Below are 14,074 nucleotides of genomic sequence, written 5' to 3'. Positions count from 1 at the left end.
TGCATGGAACTTAGTGGGAGAAGTAGAAGACGTGCCACGTTTCGTGACTCAAAGTCGTGCCAAGCTCCTTGGAGGTCACCTTTCGGGGCTAACCATCATCACACTTGAAGACAAGAAGATTTGAAGAGGTGCTGTTGAACCTAGGGAGTTCGACCGAACCACCTAGTTAGTTTCAAAGTCGATTTTGTCAGTTTTGCAGCAGTGGTCGAACTCCAAAAGTTCGACCGAATCGGGAACAGGAAAGTTCGACCGAACTCCCTTTAGGTTCGGCCGAACCTACCCTCAAGTTCGACCGAACCTACCCTGGGTTCGGCCGAACCTTGTGCCGTTTTTTCTGTCAGTTTGTGCGAACTATTTAAGTTGTTTTAAGACGTTTTTGTAATTCATTAATGTTGAACTTTGCTTGATTTTGTAATCAAAGAGACTTTCTCTCTCTACCATAATCTTTGTGATTATTTAGCTTTCTTATCCTAGTTTTACTTGGTGTTAGCTTTGATTATGACCCCTATTTCATATTTCTTGGTGATTTTGAGATAGGTTTACCTTATTGTGCATTGGAATTTGTGCTTGCTTGAAAGCTTTTCCCTTTTACTTGTCTTTCCTTGGTTATTTCTTATCACATTGCATTTGTTAATTCCACATGACCGAGTTGCCTCTTTTTTAATATTATATGAAAACTAAATTATGGGGAAAAAGATTGTTACTATTGTGCATCGCATGGACGCACGTGCACTAATCTAGTAATAGAGCTAGGTTAGATCCCGTGCTATGCATGGTTTTTCACTCTTTGTTACGGAACATCAATTCAAACTTTATTCAATTATAAAAATAATTTAGTCCATAATCTATTCTTATTTTATCCCAAATCAAGCAACTTAAGATACTAATATTATTTTTTATGACTACATAATATATTTTTAATTCATACTTTCTATTTTTATAATATTTATTTTACATTTCAAAATATTTTATTCACTAATTATGTTAGGTTGAAAGATTATATTCATGATCTTTTTTACTATAAATAATAATTATATACATTAAGAAGTAATTACTTATATATGAATAGAAATATATGGTTAGGTATCTAAGGGCATGTTCACATTTACTGAACTGAGCTGAGCTGAACTGAACTGATTGGAGCTGAACTGAACTAATTGGAGCTGAACTGAACTGAATAGAGTTGAAATTAATATTTTATGAGAGAAGGAAATTAAGAGTTGAATTGAACTGAACTGAACTAAATGAACTGATTGGAGCTGAACTGAAATTAAGCTGAAGTGAGCATACCCTAAGTAGGTAAATATATTAGTTTATGATATTTTTCCTTAATTTTGGAAGAAAATATTTAGCGTATAGTTTCTATCATTTTTTTTTCAAAAGTTTTATTTTATTTATTTACTTTTATTTAAAAAAAAAATATACTAAAGACACACCAATAAATAACAAGTGTCATTGTTGGTGTGTCTTTTAGTATATAGTTATTGATGATTATTGATTGGTTGATATATTACATCCGTTTCATATTATTTGCAATGATTTGAAATAAAATAGAGAATAAAAATTTTTAATCGTTACAAATAATAAAGAAAAATTGTTTAATCATTGCAAATAATATGAAACAGATTAGTTTATTTGTCCTACATGGCACACGAGATAAATATGAAAAAAAATCACCGAGATCAATTGGGGTGTAATCAAAAGAAAAGGATCAAATAATTTCATCAATTACAGTGAAAGCATATTGATAAAAACATCACCCTATCAACTATTTCCCTCGTAAAAATACCGCACTCCACAAGATTGCTGCCTCTCCTCTGTTCAGCCACGAACACTGTTCTTCACCACCACCAAGGATACTCGCACTACCAGCCCACTAACACAGACAAACTCCCTACTACTCGCTGCTTCAACAGAATTTCGAAAGGTTCTTTTTTTTTTTTTTTCTCTCTCTTTCCTCTTTTCTACTTGGTATTAATTTTGTTCAATATGCTCGAATGTTTTGTTTAGTTGTATGTTAATTTTATCATAATTCAATATCTTTTCATTTGTTGGTAACATTTCTACAGTAGTTGTTATAAATTTATAAGGTTTCAGGTTCTATTTTGGATTTTATATTGTTGCCAATTGAATTAGGTTTTTAATTTCTAAATTCCTGGTTTAGGGTTTACTTTATTGTAACTTAGTTTATTGGAATTTAGTTTATTGGGTTTGTTTCTTCGGCTTGAAATAGTAGTCATTGACAAAAGAAATTTAGTTTAGATTTTATTCGTCTCTGTCAACACCGAATAGCAGTACCATATGAAGTGAAATCAACTACAACTATCTGATTATTCATAAAAGATGGGAATGAAAAGTTACCTTCAAAAGGATGAGCATATTTTGCAGAGAATACCTTCAAAATGGTACACAAAACAATACCATTATAATCATAAGAAAAAACTTTAGTGATCATAACCTCATACGGATGAATACTCTGCTGCATAGCAAAGACTAATGAATTGAGGTGGTTGTATTTTTAACACATGGTGGATGAGCGTATAGTTGGGTTTATCGCTTCACCATTTGTTGACCTGCCGTCCACTTTGGCCCTAAAAAATGTGACTGGTTCATTGGAATCGTTAAATTATTGTCCTTTGTTCGATAATTGTATCCTAGAGCATGATTGGATTATTATTAGGTATCTTGTTTTCTGGGGGGATTGGGGCAGGGATTACTAATAACGGACAAATTCTTTTATTGTGTATGTTAAGCTATTTTGGATTTTTATTATGGTGGAAGAATCTTAGAAGTACTGAAGTACGTTACCCTTAAGTCTCGTTGTGGGTCTGAATTTAGTTTCTTTATTTCTGTGCTTCAAGTGCTTGTTTTAGATTGTGTATCAGGTTTTTTGCATCATGTAATCTGATCTTTAATTTTCATTCGTGATAAACAGCAAAAGACAAGAGGGGTAAAGTTGCGAATTGAACTCTAATTGCCTTGCCTGATTGAGATATAGTTTGTATAAGTAATACGTATCTGAGTAACCTTTTTCTGATAAACTTCTTGTTTGTTTGCATACAGTTTGAGGGCTTGACTTAGCAGAGTCAACTTATACTGTTATCAGGTGATAAGGAGGACTATGTTGGCATAAGCTAGAATTTGGAAATTACTATGGAAGCTGCACTCTACTGCACGCCTCTTAGATCCTCCTTATTCTCTACTTCGTCAGCTTCACTCTTTCCTCGTCCTCTTATCCAAAAGAAAGTAAAACGCCTGCCTTATGTGTCTCAAATTCTTGACAATGCTGACAGCTCTGCTCTGGCGAAGACCCCCTCAAAATCTGTAACCCGTCGTCTGATTCTATTGCGTCATGCGGAGAGCTCATGGAATGATCATTCTTTACGTGGTAATCAATCCAAACACTTCTTTTTCTTCTAAAACATTTGTGCCTAGCTAAATGTTGAAACATTATAATATTTTTGAAGATCTCAAGGTGTTGTTTCATACATTCCTAATGCTGTTTGACAGTAGTTTTTTAATTCATCACTTCATTAAAGCTTTCACACCATGGCTTAGTGAATTGTTTAGTCACTTACTGCTCCCGTCAGTAAGTTATTTTACTCTATCCCTTAAGACCTCTTTTCATCAAGGGTGTAAACATGGCTTTTTGAAACTACATTAGTTTAGGTAACTTATTTCTCCTTTCTGAAAGTTTAAACCACCTTGGACCTCTACTTACAATTGGATTGTTACCATACCACAAGCTCTTTGGATCTTCTTGGGATGAATATAAGGGTAACCAAGCTATCGTCAAAACTTCCTTGCCTCAAATAAAGTGACTAACTGCGAAAATGAGCCCAGATTAAAGTGTAATTATAATTGATGCTATTATATGATAGGTTGACCCATGTACACATTTTAATTGTTTTTTTGCTGCTACAAGCCTACTCTAAAATTTTGAAAATGCCTTCCTACTTTCTGGTTTAACATTTGAAATATTGATGTCTTAAACTGCTAAACTCCTAATCGTTGACCCTCTTTTGCATATTATGCAAGCTTCATGGTAACTTTGGACTTTTCTGACTTTGTTTAAACTAATTAGGTTGTTTGATTTATATTTCCTGTTGTCTAGGTTAGTGCTCTGAAAATGAATACTTGTGTGCAGTAGTCATAGCATAATAATTGGAAAAAATCACACACTCACACTGTCACATTAATATTAATTGTACTTGATCCTATGGTAGCAAGGTCTTCTTAGTATTTGCTGAATTGAAAAAGAATTTTTGGGTCTGACTAGTTGCATAAAACAAAATCTTGAGATGTATAAACTAAGGTGTGCATAATTTTGTGTCTGGACAACTATTGTTTTATATTTTTGTAACAAAAAGTGTTGTTGGTAAGTGAATTTGATATTTATGCTTAGGTTGGGAGTTCTATTTGGCTTGTATATCCTTTGATTTTGGTTTTTCATCTTATTCTTTTTTCTTTTGCTTATTGTATAAGCAATTTCTTCTTTCCCCTCTTTTTATCCTCACCTGTCCCATAATGCATGCTACATTTGCCTTTTCATGGACTTCAAGAATCAAGACACAATTTGGCTCTTAAAGTTCTCAAATTATGTATTAATTTGTCCAAAAGGTACTTATATGTTCACTTTTTTGTGAAGAAGGACCTTATATGTTCAAAGTGGTGAAAAAGGTCCTTATAAGTCACTTTTGCTGTGAGGAGGGACCTTGACATCGGAATACGGCCGCTGACTTCACTTTTCCATAGCCGATCATCATGTGAAATGCTCGTGAAGTTTAAAAAATGCCTTTTCCTTCGTTTGTTTTTCCCATGATTTTGAGGAAAGAGTAGGATTTTTGAGAGAAATTTTGGGGATAGAAAGAAAGAGAAAGTGAAAATGTGGGAAATTAAAAGAACGAAATGGCCTTTTTTTTAAAGCATCATGTGCCATGTGCGTGATGGTTTGCACCAAAAAAGTAAAGTCAGCGGCCATATTCCGACGTCAAGCCCCCTCCTCACAAGTCATTACAAAAGTACCTATTACTCTTAATCAAAAGTTAATATCATGAATACGTAATGAGAAGTCTAATTAGATTAAACTTGATAATATTATTTCTCATATATTAGTGAAATTATACTGATAAAGCTAGTATACACTGACCCTCAAAAAGCATATGTAGCAAATTATTTGGGAGGAGTATACTATTTTGTCATAAACTTTCTTTTTTCCCATTTTATTATTTAATTTCTTCTTACCTCACTCATTTCATTTTTGGATTTTGGCAAATGGCTTTTTGTCTACTTTATAGTTGCCTTTTGGATTTTAGCTTGGTAAAGTAGTTAAAGAGCCTAAGCTAAGAATGAAAAAGCTGTTTAGAGTAGCTTTTTCTATATGCTTATCAGCTTCTTCATTAATTTGCTACTCTATATACTTCTATATACTTCTTTATGACAGCTAACAATCAATCTTCTGATTTTATATAGTTACTAGGTTAGAACTCCTGCGATGCATGGTTTATATAAAATCTAGGAAAAATTGAAAAGAATCATCCCACCTTTGCATCTTCTCAAAATAATCTTACATTTGCGTATTCTAGAAATAATCCCACCTTTGTTCCCCATATTCTCAAAATGATCACCTTGCAAAACAGGTTAGTTTTTTTTTAATATTTTTTTTAAATTTTTTTTCCCTTTAATCTCTCTTCTCTCACCTCATTCCCTCCATCCCTGTCAACCACCTCCACACACCAACTCCCACGCAAACATCACACCTGCTCTTCAATTAATCTGAAATTGGGCTGAATTGAGGCTTCAATTAATCTGAAATTGGGCTAAATTGGCTAACCAAAAGTATAATGCGACTGTTGCTGACCGGTTTTTGATGTTATAAGCAGCGGAAGCGATGCTGCTGGAGGTGTTGGTTTGCGGCAATGGCAGTCTGGTAGCTAGCTGGCTGCGCTTTTGTTGTTGTCTATTTGGGTGAATGGTTCAGGTGGGGAGTGAGTGAGTGACGGGGAAGGGAAGTTAATGTTTGGGTTCTTTTTTTTTTTTTTCTCCCCCACCGGTGTGTGTGTGGGTGGCTGGATGTGATGGTGGTAGTGAATTAGGCGGGAGGGAATCAAGGAGACCAGCTGCGGTTGGGTTTGATTGGCCGGCTTTTGGTTGTTCCGGCGGGCAGCTAATCTGACGAGGGGAGGGGTGGCTCCGGCAGGGCGGCAGAGCAAGGAAGAAGAAGGTTTTTTTTTTTTTTTTTTTTTTTTTTTTTTTTTTTTTTAATTTCTTTAATTTTTTAAAATAAAAAATAAATAAAAAATAAAAATAGCCTATTAGAAAGACAACACGTGGCAAAATACCTTCAAAACCGGTTACCAATTTCACTAACAGGTAAAAGGCTCATTTTGGGAAGATGGGGGTACAAGGTGGGATTAGTTTTGGAATTCGAAAAGGTGAGATTATTTTTTGGAATTCGAAAAGGTGAGATTATTTTGAGCAGATGGGCGAAAGGTGGGATTATTTTTTTTAATTTTTCCTAAAATCTATTTTTATAATTTGTATATTCTAAAAAATAATGAATAAATAAGTATAAATAAGAATTATGCACTTTGTACAAATTTTTTAATAATTTTAGACTTTCACCAAAATTATGATATAATACTTGTTCAACGTCGCCTCATACATATTTCAATGTAGAAATTCATTTATTAGTGTCCTATGTACAATTGTTTCATTTCTAAGATAAGTTGTAGTTGTAATTTTGAAGCTTTTAATATTCAAATTTTAAAATTATTAAATATGGTAGCTCTACACCAAAAAAAAAAAAAAAAATATTAAAAAATGGAAAATGACATCATCTTTGTATTTAGGCGGGAAAAAAATTATTATTAGAATGACATGTGGACATGTAACGTTTTGTTTCAGTAACAGTAAATAGATTTAATATTTCATGATTACCATTTTTATATGTTATTATTTTTTTTTTGATGTAATCCAAAATTGAACTTTATTTTCAATATTTGAAAGAACTTGATTTTCATAATTTTCAATTAAATAATTTTTATTGAACGCGATTTTTATTTTATAAGTTTAATATTGTTTTGTTATTAATGTTGTGATTAAATTTTTATCGAAAATGTATATATATATATATATATATATATATATATATATATATATATATATATATATATATATATATATATTAATGTATTAAAAAAATGTGGTTTTATTGCTGATGACACTTGAATTGATTAAAAGTAAATAAAATTCTCATAACAATTTATTAAAATTTTGCATAAATCACTATTCATTGTTTTTCAAATACGTGTAAATTAAATTTAAATTGTTAAATTTCATTTGTTAATTTTGCTTAATTAGCGAATGAATTTTCCAATTCTAAAATAAAATATAAATCTAATTTTGTCATTGGTCAAATAATATGGTGCGATGCACGATTTTTTTTGATAAATCATTTTGTATAATTTTTAGTTTTTGAAATAATATAAATTTTTATATCTAAAGACAATTTTTATTTTTTTAAAAAAGGTAATTTTTAATTTTTTTAAAAAATTAAAATATTAATAAATCACTATTCATTGTTTTTACTTACGTGTTAAAATTTTTAAGTCCCACTCGTCAATTTTTCTTAGGTGATGACTGAATTTTTTAATTCTAAAATAAAATACAAATCTAATTTTTAATCGGTCGAAAAAACACCTTTGCTTATGTGGCGCGCCAAATGCTCCCGAAATATGTACTTTATTTATATATATTAGATTTACTACCTCTGTTCCGTATATCTGCGACATTTACTAAAAATGGATTCTACACATATGTGCCACAAATATGTTTTATTTTTTCTTTCTAGTTGTCATTTCTTTCAATCTCTCTCTTCATCACATGCATCTTTATCTTTCTCTCTCCATTTAACACTTAAAAACAATTTTGGCCTAGGAATCCATCGCAAGCCCTTTGTTTCACATTATATGAAACGGATGTTGTATTTTTAATAACTAATGCTATCAGCTTATTGAAATAACTAATACAAACAGACAAGATTCCTAAATCTTGCTTTGCTATCATTATTTTGTTAGATCATGATCGTCCACTGAGTAAAGCTGGTCGTGCTGATGCTGCTGACGTCTCATACAGACTTCAACTCTTAGGTTGGGTCCCTGAGCTGATCTTATGCAGGTTTGTTATTTCTTAAATATGAACTAATTTTTTTTTTATTAATTCCATATTATATCTACTTAGAAGCAGCTTACTCAATTTTCTGATAAAACTTTTCTTTCGTTCTTGCAGTGATGCAACGAGGACAAGGGAGACACTCTTGGTTATGAAAGAGCGAGTCAGGGGGTTCTTACAGGCTGCAGTACATTTCATTCCTAGTTTTTACTCTATTGCTGCTATGGATGGGCAGACTGCGGAACACCTTCAAAAGATGATTTGCAAATTCTCTTCAGATGACATTTTTACAGTTATGTGAGTTAATTTACTGCATATGTTTCTCATGCCCTTTAAGTTTCTGGAATATATAGTTCTGACCGCATATGTTAGGCACGGCTGACAAACATTTGATAATTCTCTTGTAACCTTATATACATGTAGCAAGTTATGGTTCCAATTCAGGTGCCAAATGAAGTAAAACAATCTCTGAATATTGAAAAGGAGTGAGGGTGTAATAAAATGTAAAAAGTGTAGGGGAGAGAGAATGGAAAGGCATAAATATTATGGGTGAGATAATATATGAGGTTTGTCCTATGTTTTAAAAGCGCACCTAGGTGCAAACCAAAACACCTTGACCTTGCCATGGTTAGTACAGGAGGCGACAAAAAGCACAGTCAGGCCGCCTCTACCAAGGCATTAGCACCTCATGTTCAAATGCTAAAGAGAATTAATTTTTCTTAGATTTATTTTAAAAAAAATCAATTTTTCTTGACTATCAAACCTCAACCGGTTGGTTCTAATTGAATTGGTTGAAACATAGTTGAGAACTAGATTAGGTCCCGTGCCATGCACGGTTATTTTAATTACTCCATATTTTCTTTTTATAAATTAATTTATGCATTTATGGCATACAAAATAAAAAGTTAATATCTTTGTAGAATAAATTATATTCCACCATAATTTATTTCCTTTTTAATTCGTACTTAATTGGGTAATAACATAAGAAAGGTAAATATATTATTGTTTGTTTATTTGGTTGACAAAAAAAACTTTTCTTTTAAATAACTTCTTTAAATAAAATTTTCTAAATTTTTTTTTTAAAAAAAAAAACAAAACAAAATACTAAGGACACACCAGAAGATGACACGTGTCATTGCTGGTGTGTCTTTTAGTATATAGTTATTGATGGTGAACGGAATTCTAGTAAATTAATTAAGAAATCAAATTGAAGGTTAACTGAATTTTTGAATTAAATGTTGGTATTAGTGTTGAACGTTGAAGGGGGAAGGGGAAGAGGTAGAAAAATGGGAAATGAGGGAAAAAAGCTAGAGGATAAAAAGACGAAACAAAAAGATATATTAAGGGGGATACATCTTGGATAATTTTTTTTTTAAAAATTGTAGATACTTCTTTAATAGCTTGATAAATAATATCATATCTCATTTCGAGTGGAGTTTGGAATATTGTACCTGTATCATCTTAAGTTTAGCACAAAAGGTCCAAGGTACTTCTAATTTGGCCAACAGCAAAGAGTCTGGATTTAATGATGCATTACGTGAGATGATGTGTAAGAAAAATAAGTTTGTCTGTGTATTGACCAGCTTAACTGTAGAAATTATGTCTTAGGAAGCTCCTTCCTATTTTCAATTTCATTCTAATCCTAGAATAGCTAAGTAATAAGTTGGACGAATCACAAATATAACCAAATTTCTTTTAGGTGTATGGGACATAACAAAGGATGGGAGGAAGCAGCCTCCACGTTCACTGGTTCAGTAATTGAATTGGATACGTGCAATGCTGCTTTGCTTGAAGCCACTGGAAAATCCTGGGAAGAGGTAAGATCTCTTATATTTACTTTAAATTTTTTGTTCCAATGAATAATTAGATGATAATACTACTTTTAGCAACCAGAGCAAAGATCCATTACGGGTCTTGGCTGTCACACCAACGATGAAGATCCATATAGTTTTCAATTTCAATACTTTTTGTTAAAAGTTGGATTCCAAGAACATGAAATTTGTAACAAAAAGTATGTTTGCAACTAGATTATGAAAAATTCATTCAAGTCTCACTTTGTTTTAACCAGCGTATTTAATTTCTCAATGCCAGCAGTTTTCGATCATGTATATTGGCTATTAGTAGAATGTAGATGGATAAAAATCTAGAGACCAGAGTTAGGCTGTTTGGTTTTACAGGTCAATTTGTTAACTCTTCAGGGCATTAGTGGCTCACATTCCTAGCTCAGTGTAATAAGTGAAAGAGAGGAAGGAGGTTGGGAAGTGGGAACCATTTGAATATACAAGATAGACATGAAAATTAAAAATTTCAGTCTTTGTTATATTAACTTGAATAAAGGAATTATGAACTCAGGAAGGATTTTGTATGACTTAGTGGGGTACGAGATATGATATACCTTAAGGTTTTGCTTCTATATCTTGGTGATTTTATGTCAAGTTCAAGCGTTTACTAATGTTGTAAACGCTTATTTGGTTGGCAATTGTTCTATTGTTTTCAATTATACTCTGTTTGCTAAACATTGGACAAAAACATATAGTTTAGTTTAATTCTGCTTTGCAAGCTTGGCTACGTTGATGAAGTTGGTACTTTATATTTAAATAATCCACTTGTTGATTAGGATTAGTTGCCTATGTTATATACTCAATTTGAATATATTGTTTTGACTAGAGAATTATTAAGACTCATCGTTGTGCCTAGAAAACTACTGATGAATTGCACTGAAAAGTTATGCATCCTTGTTCACTATAAATGATGACTTATGCGTTTGGAATTGAGATGATGGAGAACAATTTTTATTCTCTGAGCTTTACATGATATGTTGTTTGTGTACACCAGAAATAACCTAAATTCAAACTTTCTCTTACACTTGTCTTTGTTGATTGAACAAATTTAAAGGTTCCTTTAAATTTCTCTTTGTTGATTGTTGTGCTCTTCAGAATTCCTGTTTTATTTTTGACTTAAATCAGAATACTCACCTTGCAGGCTTTTGAGTCATCTGGACTTGGAGGATGGAAGCTAAAAGGTCTTGTTAAGCCAAACAGCAACCCTGAGAACTATGTTCCTACGTAAAACCTTTCTAAAAACGAAAAAAGTGTTCAGTAGCAACCAATATGCAACTCTTGTTGCCTGGTGTAACTCCTAAGTCGAACCAGCGTCGTTAGGCTGAACAGATAAAACTTACAAGGATAGGCGGCCATATTGTCAACTGTTCAGGTCCAATCACTTCTTTCAGCCGCAAATATGAAGCTTGATCCAAACCTACGATGTATTGCATACTTCAGAAAAAAAAAAAAAAAAAAAAAAAAAAAAAAAAACACAAATTGTGTATAGCGATCTCATTAAACATAGATTCATAGAAATGGTTTACTGGTGCTATCTATAGCATTTTTTGCATGTTAAATCACGTCTTAAAAATTTCATGTAGCCTTTGAATAATTATAAAATAAATTGATCTCTTTGTCCATTACCTCGAAGAAGAGTTGTCAATTTAAAAGAATCTAATATCAATCAATCAATACTATATACTAAAAGACACACCAGTGATGACACATGTCATCTCCTGGTGTGTCCTTAACTATTTTTCTTTTTTAAAAAAATTTTTTAAAAATTTATTAATTAAGGAAACAAATCATTTACAAAAATATAATATTATTTTTTATACATATTCCATATTAATGTAGTATCTAAAATAAAAAGATTTCACAACTCTTTTCTAAAAAAAATTTAGGCAATTAAAAACAAAAAATTATACTCTTAAAATAATTTGTGACCTATTTTACAATAAGAAAAAAATTGCTTTTTTTTTTTGTCTACTTTTTTTTTTTTAGTGGTATATTAGATGTTTCAATTAAAAAATACAAATATCAAATCAACCTATCACATAATTTGTTATTCATCGACTAATTTATAATAATACTTATTAACCAATAATCTATAAGTATAAATATAACTATTGATCATCGTGCATGGCACGGGATTTAACCTAGTATATACATATAAAGGGGAGTTTTTTTCCGAATTTTTAGAGCGCCACGTAGGATTTTTATTTTTAAAAAATTATTAGAGCGCCACATAGGATTAATATTTTTAAAACACTACAATAGAATTATGCCACCTAAGATCAGTTAACGTGCCACGTAGAATTATAATTTATAGTTATATCCAATAAATAATTTAAATGACACATAAGCATAATTAACCAATGAGATTTTAATTTTTACATTAATTAAATACGAAATATTATCTTTTGAGATTAGAAATGTTATCTAATATTTTAAAATAAATACGGAGAAAATGATGTATTACATACAACTAATAAAATAACAAATATATTCACATAAAGTCATAAATATGAAAAATATTTTTTTTTTTAAAAAATAGATGAACCGTGCATCGCACGGGCTTCATCTAGTCTGTGAATACAAGCGACCTGTTTCTGCAAAAGAATTTCGGATCTGAGTCAAGTCAGTAAATTGTGTTTTGAGAGAGAATTTGTAAAGAGAGTGTAGAGAAAATTAATTACTTCGCTAATATGTCAAGATTAGTATTTATAGGAGGGAATAACTTGATTAGGGTTAGGATTAGGGTTTCTGGCCGTTCTGGGCCGTGTTAGGCCTTGTTGGGCTATATTAGGGTTTTTCGGGATGCACGTAATGCATGATTATGGAGTGTTCCCTTTTAGGGTTTAGTAAGGGCATTTTGGTAATTTTTGTATTTAATGAACGTGGACCCACGGGGGTCCAAACACAACCTAATATTTAGAAGTGATGTTCATTGAAGACTAAATAACAAGCTTAGCTTTCTAATGTAGTGGCGTGTCGAACTTATAACCTTACGAGGGTCAACTTTTCAATATACCACTAGGTTAAGTCCCGTGTCATGCACGATGATTTTTAATACTTAATACTTATCATTAGTTTAACACTATTATTTAATCATTAAAAATTATACCTAATTGCAAATGTAGGATGAAAGTTCTTTAATTACAAAAAAAAATTTAAAACATTTATCACACTAAAGAAAACAGAGAGAATAATATATGCACGACTAATAAAAAAAACTATGAATTATATCACAAAGCTCACACAAAGTTATAAATATTTCTCCGCCTGAGTTATTTTCCTGCTCGGGAGAGGAGGCGGCTTCTTCACCGTCTCCCTCTTCCCTCTCATTATTGTTTGATGAGGAGGAGGCATCCTCTTGGGATTTGCTTTGCTCATCTGGACCCTCATAGTCCTCGTCTCTTACTACCTCATCAGCGGGCACTTTCCTAACGCGCCGCCGTCCGGGTCGGGTAGCCGTCTGTTTTAATCTAGCCATTGTGTCCTGCACAGACACAGAGAGGGAGGAAGCCGGAGATGAGCAAAGCAGTTCTAATTCTCCAGACAAGGCACCCATGGTTCTAGACTCAGTCGTACCAGGAGACCGGCTGAATGTCCTAGGCAGTGCCATGTGTGCGGATGGAGAGTTCATTTTATTTTTTGAAAACTAATGTATACAGCCGGAAATGAATGTATACAAGCTAAAATGAGGAAAAAACTGAAAGAAGGGAACATGCAGTTACCTTACTTTGAGTTCTGAAAAATCTAAAAACAACAGCAACCGGTGACCGGGTGACATTGAAAAACGCACACGGAAATCTGGAAATCGGAAGTACGCAACCGGAATCAGAGCACCTCTCTCTAGAAAATCTCTTTCTCTCTCTAAAAAGTCAAGGAATTGAAAATAAGTGAGGGGAGAGAGGGGGGGGGGGGTAAATCCCTATTTATAGAAGGGTGAAACGGGGGAATTCCCGTCACTCCTTCAACAAAACCTAGCCGTTTTTACTCTTCACCTCTCATGGGCGGACACGTGTCACAGGCGCCACGTGGCCTGCCACGTGACCCTTGTGAGGGGCAAATCT

The 14,074-nt window shown here is 32.5% G+C and overlaps 1 protein-coding gene across 1 annotated transcript; it reads left to right on the top strand.

Annotated features, from left to right (window-relative positions):
• Window positions 1–1,767: 1,767 nt before the first annotated feature.
• On the top strand, window positions 1,768–11,638 carry LOC145602802 (uncharacterized protein At3g52155, chloroplastic-like). The gene is made up of 6 exons (XM_081658956.1): window positions 1,768–1,927; window positions 3,064–3,388; window positions 8,079–8,178; window positions 8,290–8,469; window positions 9,872–9,989; window positions 11,155–11,638. The coding sequence occupies exons 2-6, from the start codon at window positions 3,154–3,156 to the stop codon at window positions 11,239–11,241; spliced, it is 720 nt and encodes a 239-aa protein (XP_081515082.1). The 5' UTR covers window positions 1,768–1,927; window positions 3,064–3,153; the 3' UTR covers window positions 11,242–11,638.
• The last annotated feature ends 2,436 nt before the right edge of the window (window positions 11,639–14,074 follow it).

The sequence above is a fragment of the Chenopodium album genome, chromosome 21 (genome assembly GCF_948465745.1).
Source record: "Chenopodium album chromosome 21, dcCheAlbu1.1, whole genome shotgun sequence".
Lineage (NCBI taxonomy): Eukaryota > Viridiplantae > Streptophyta > Magnoliopsida > Caryophyllales > Amaranthaceae > Chenopodium > Chenopodium album.
The sequence above is the reverse complement of the archived record's forward strand: the minus strand, read 5'-3'. Positions and strand labels throughout refer to the sequence as shown.

Bases quoted from the DNA above. Each gene is read 5' to 3' on its own strand.
- LOC145602802 (XM_081658956.1), top strand. From the start codon at position 3,154: ATGGAAGCTGCACTCTACTGCACGCCTCTTAGATCCTCCTTATTCTCT. The intron at 3,389-8,078 runs GTAATCAATCCA...TTATTTTGTTAG, and splicing joins GAATGATCATTCTTTACGTG to ATCATGATCGTCCACTGAGT. The intron at 8,470-9,871 runs GTGAGTTAATTT...AATTTCTTTTAG, and splicing joins GATGACATTTTTACAGTTAT to GTGTATGGGACATAACAAAG.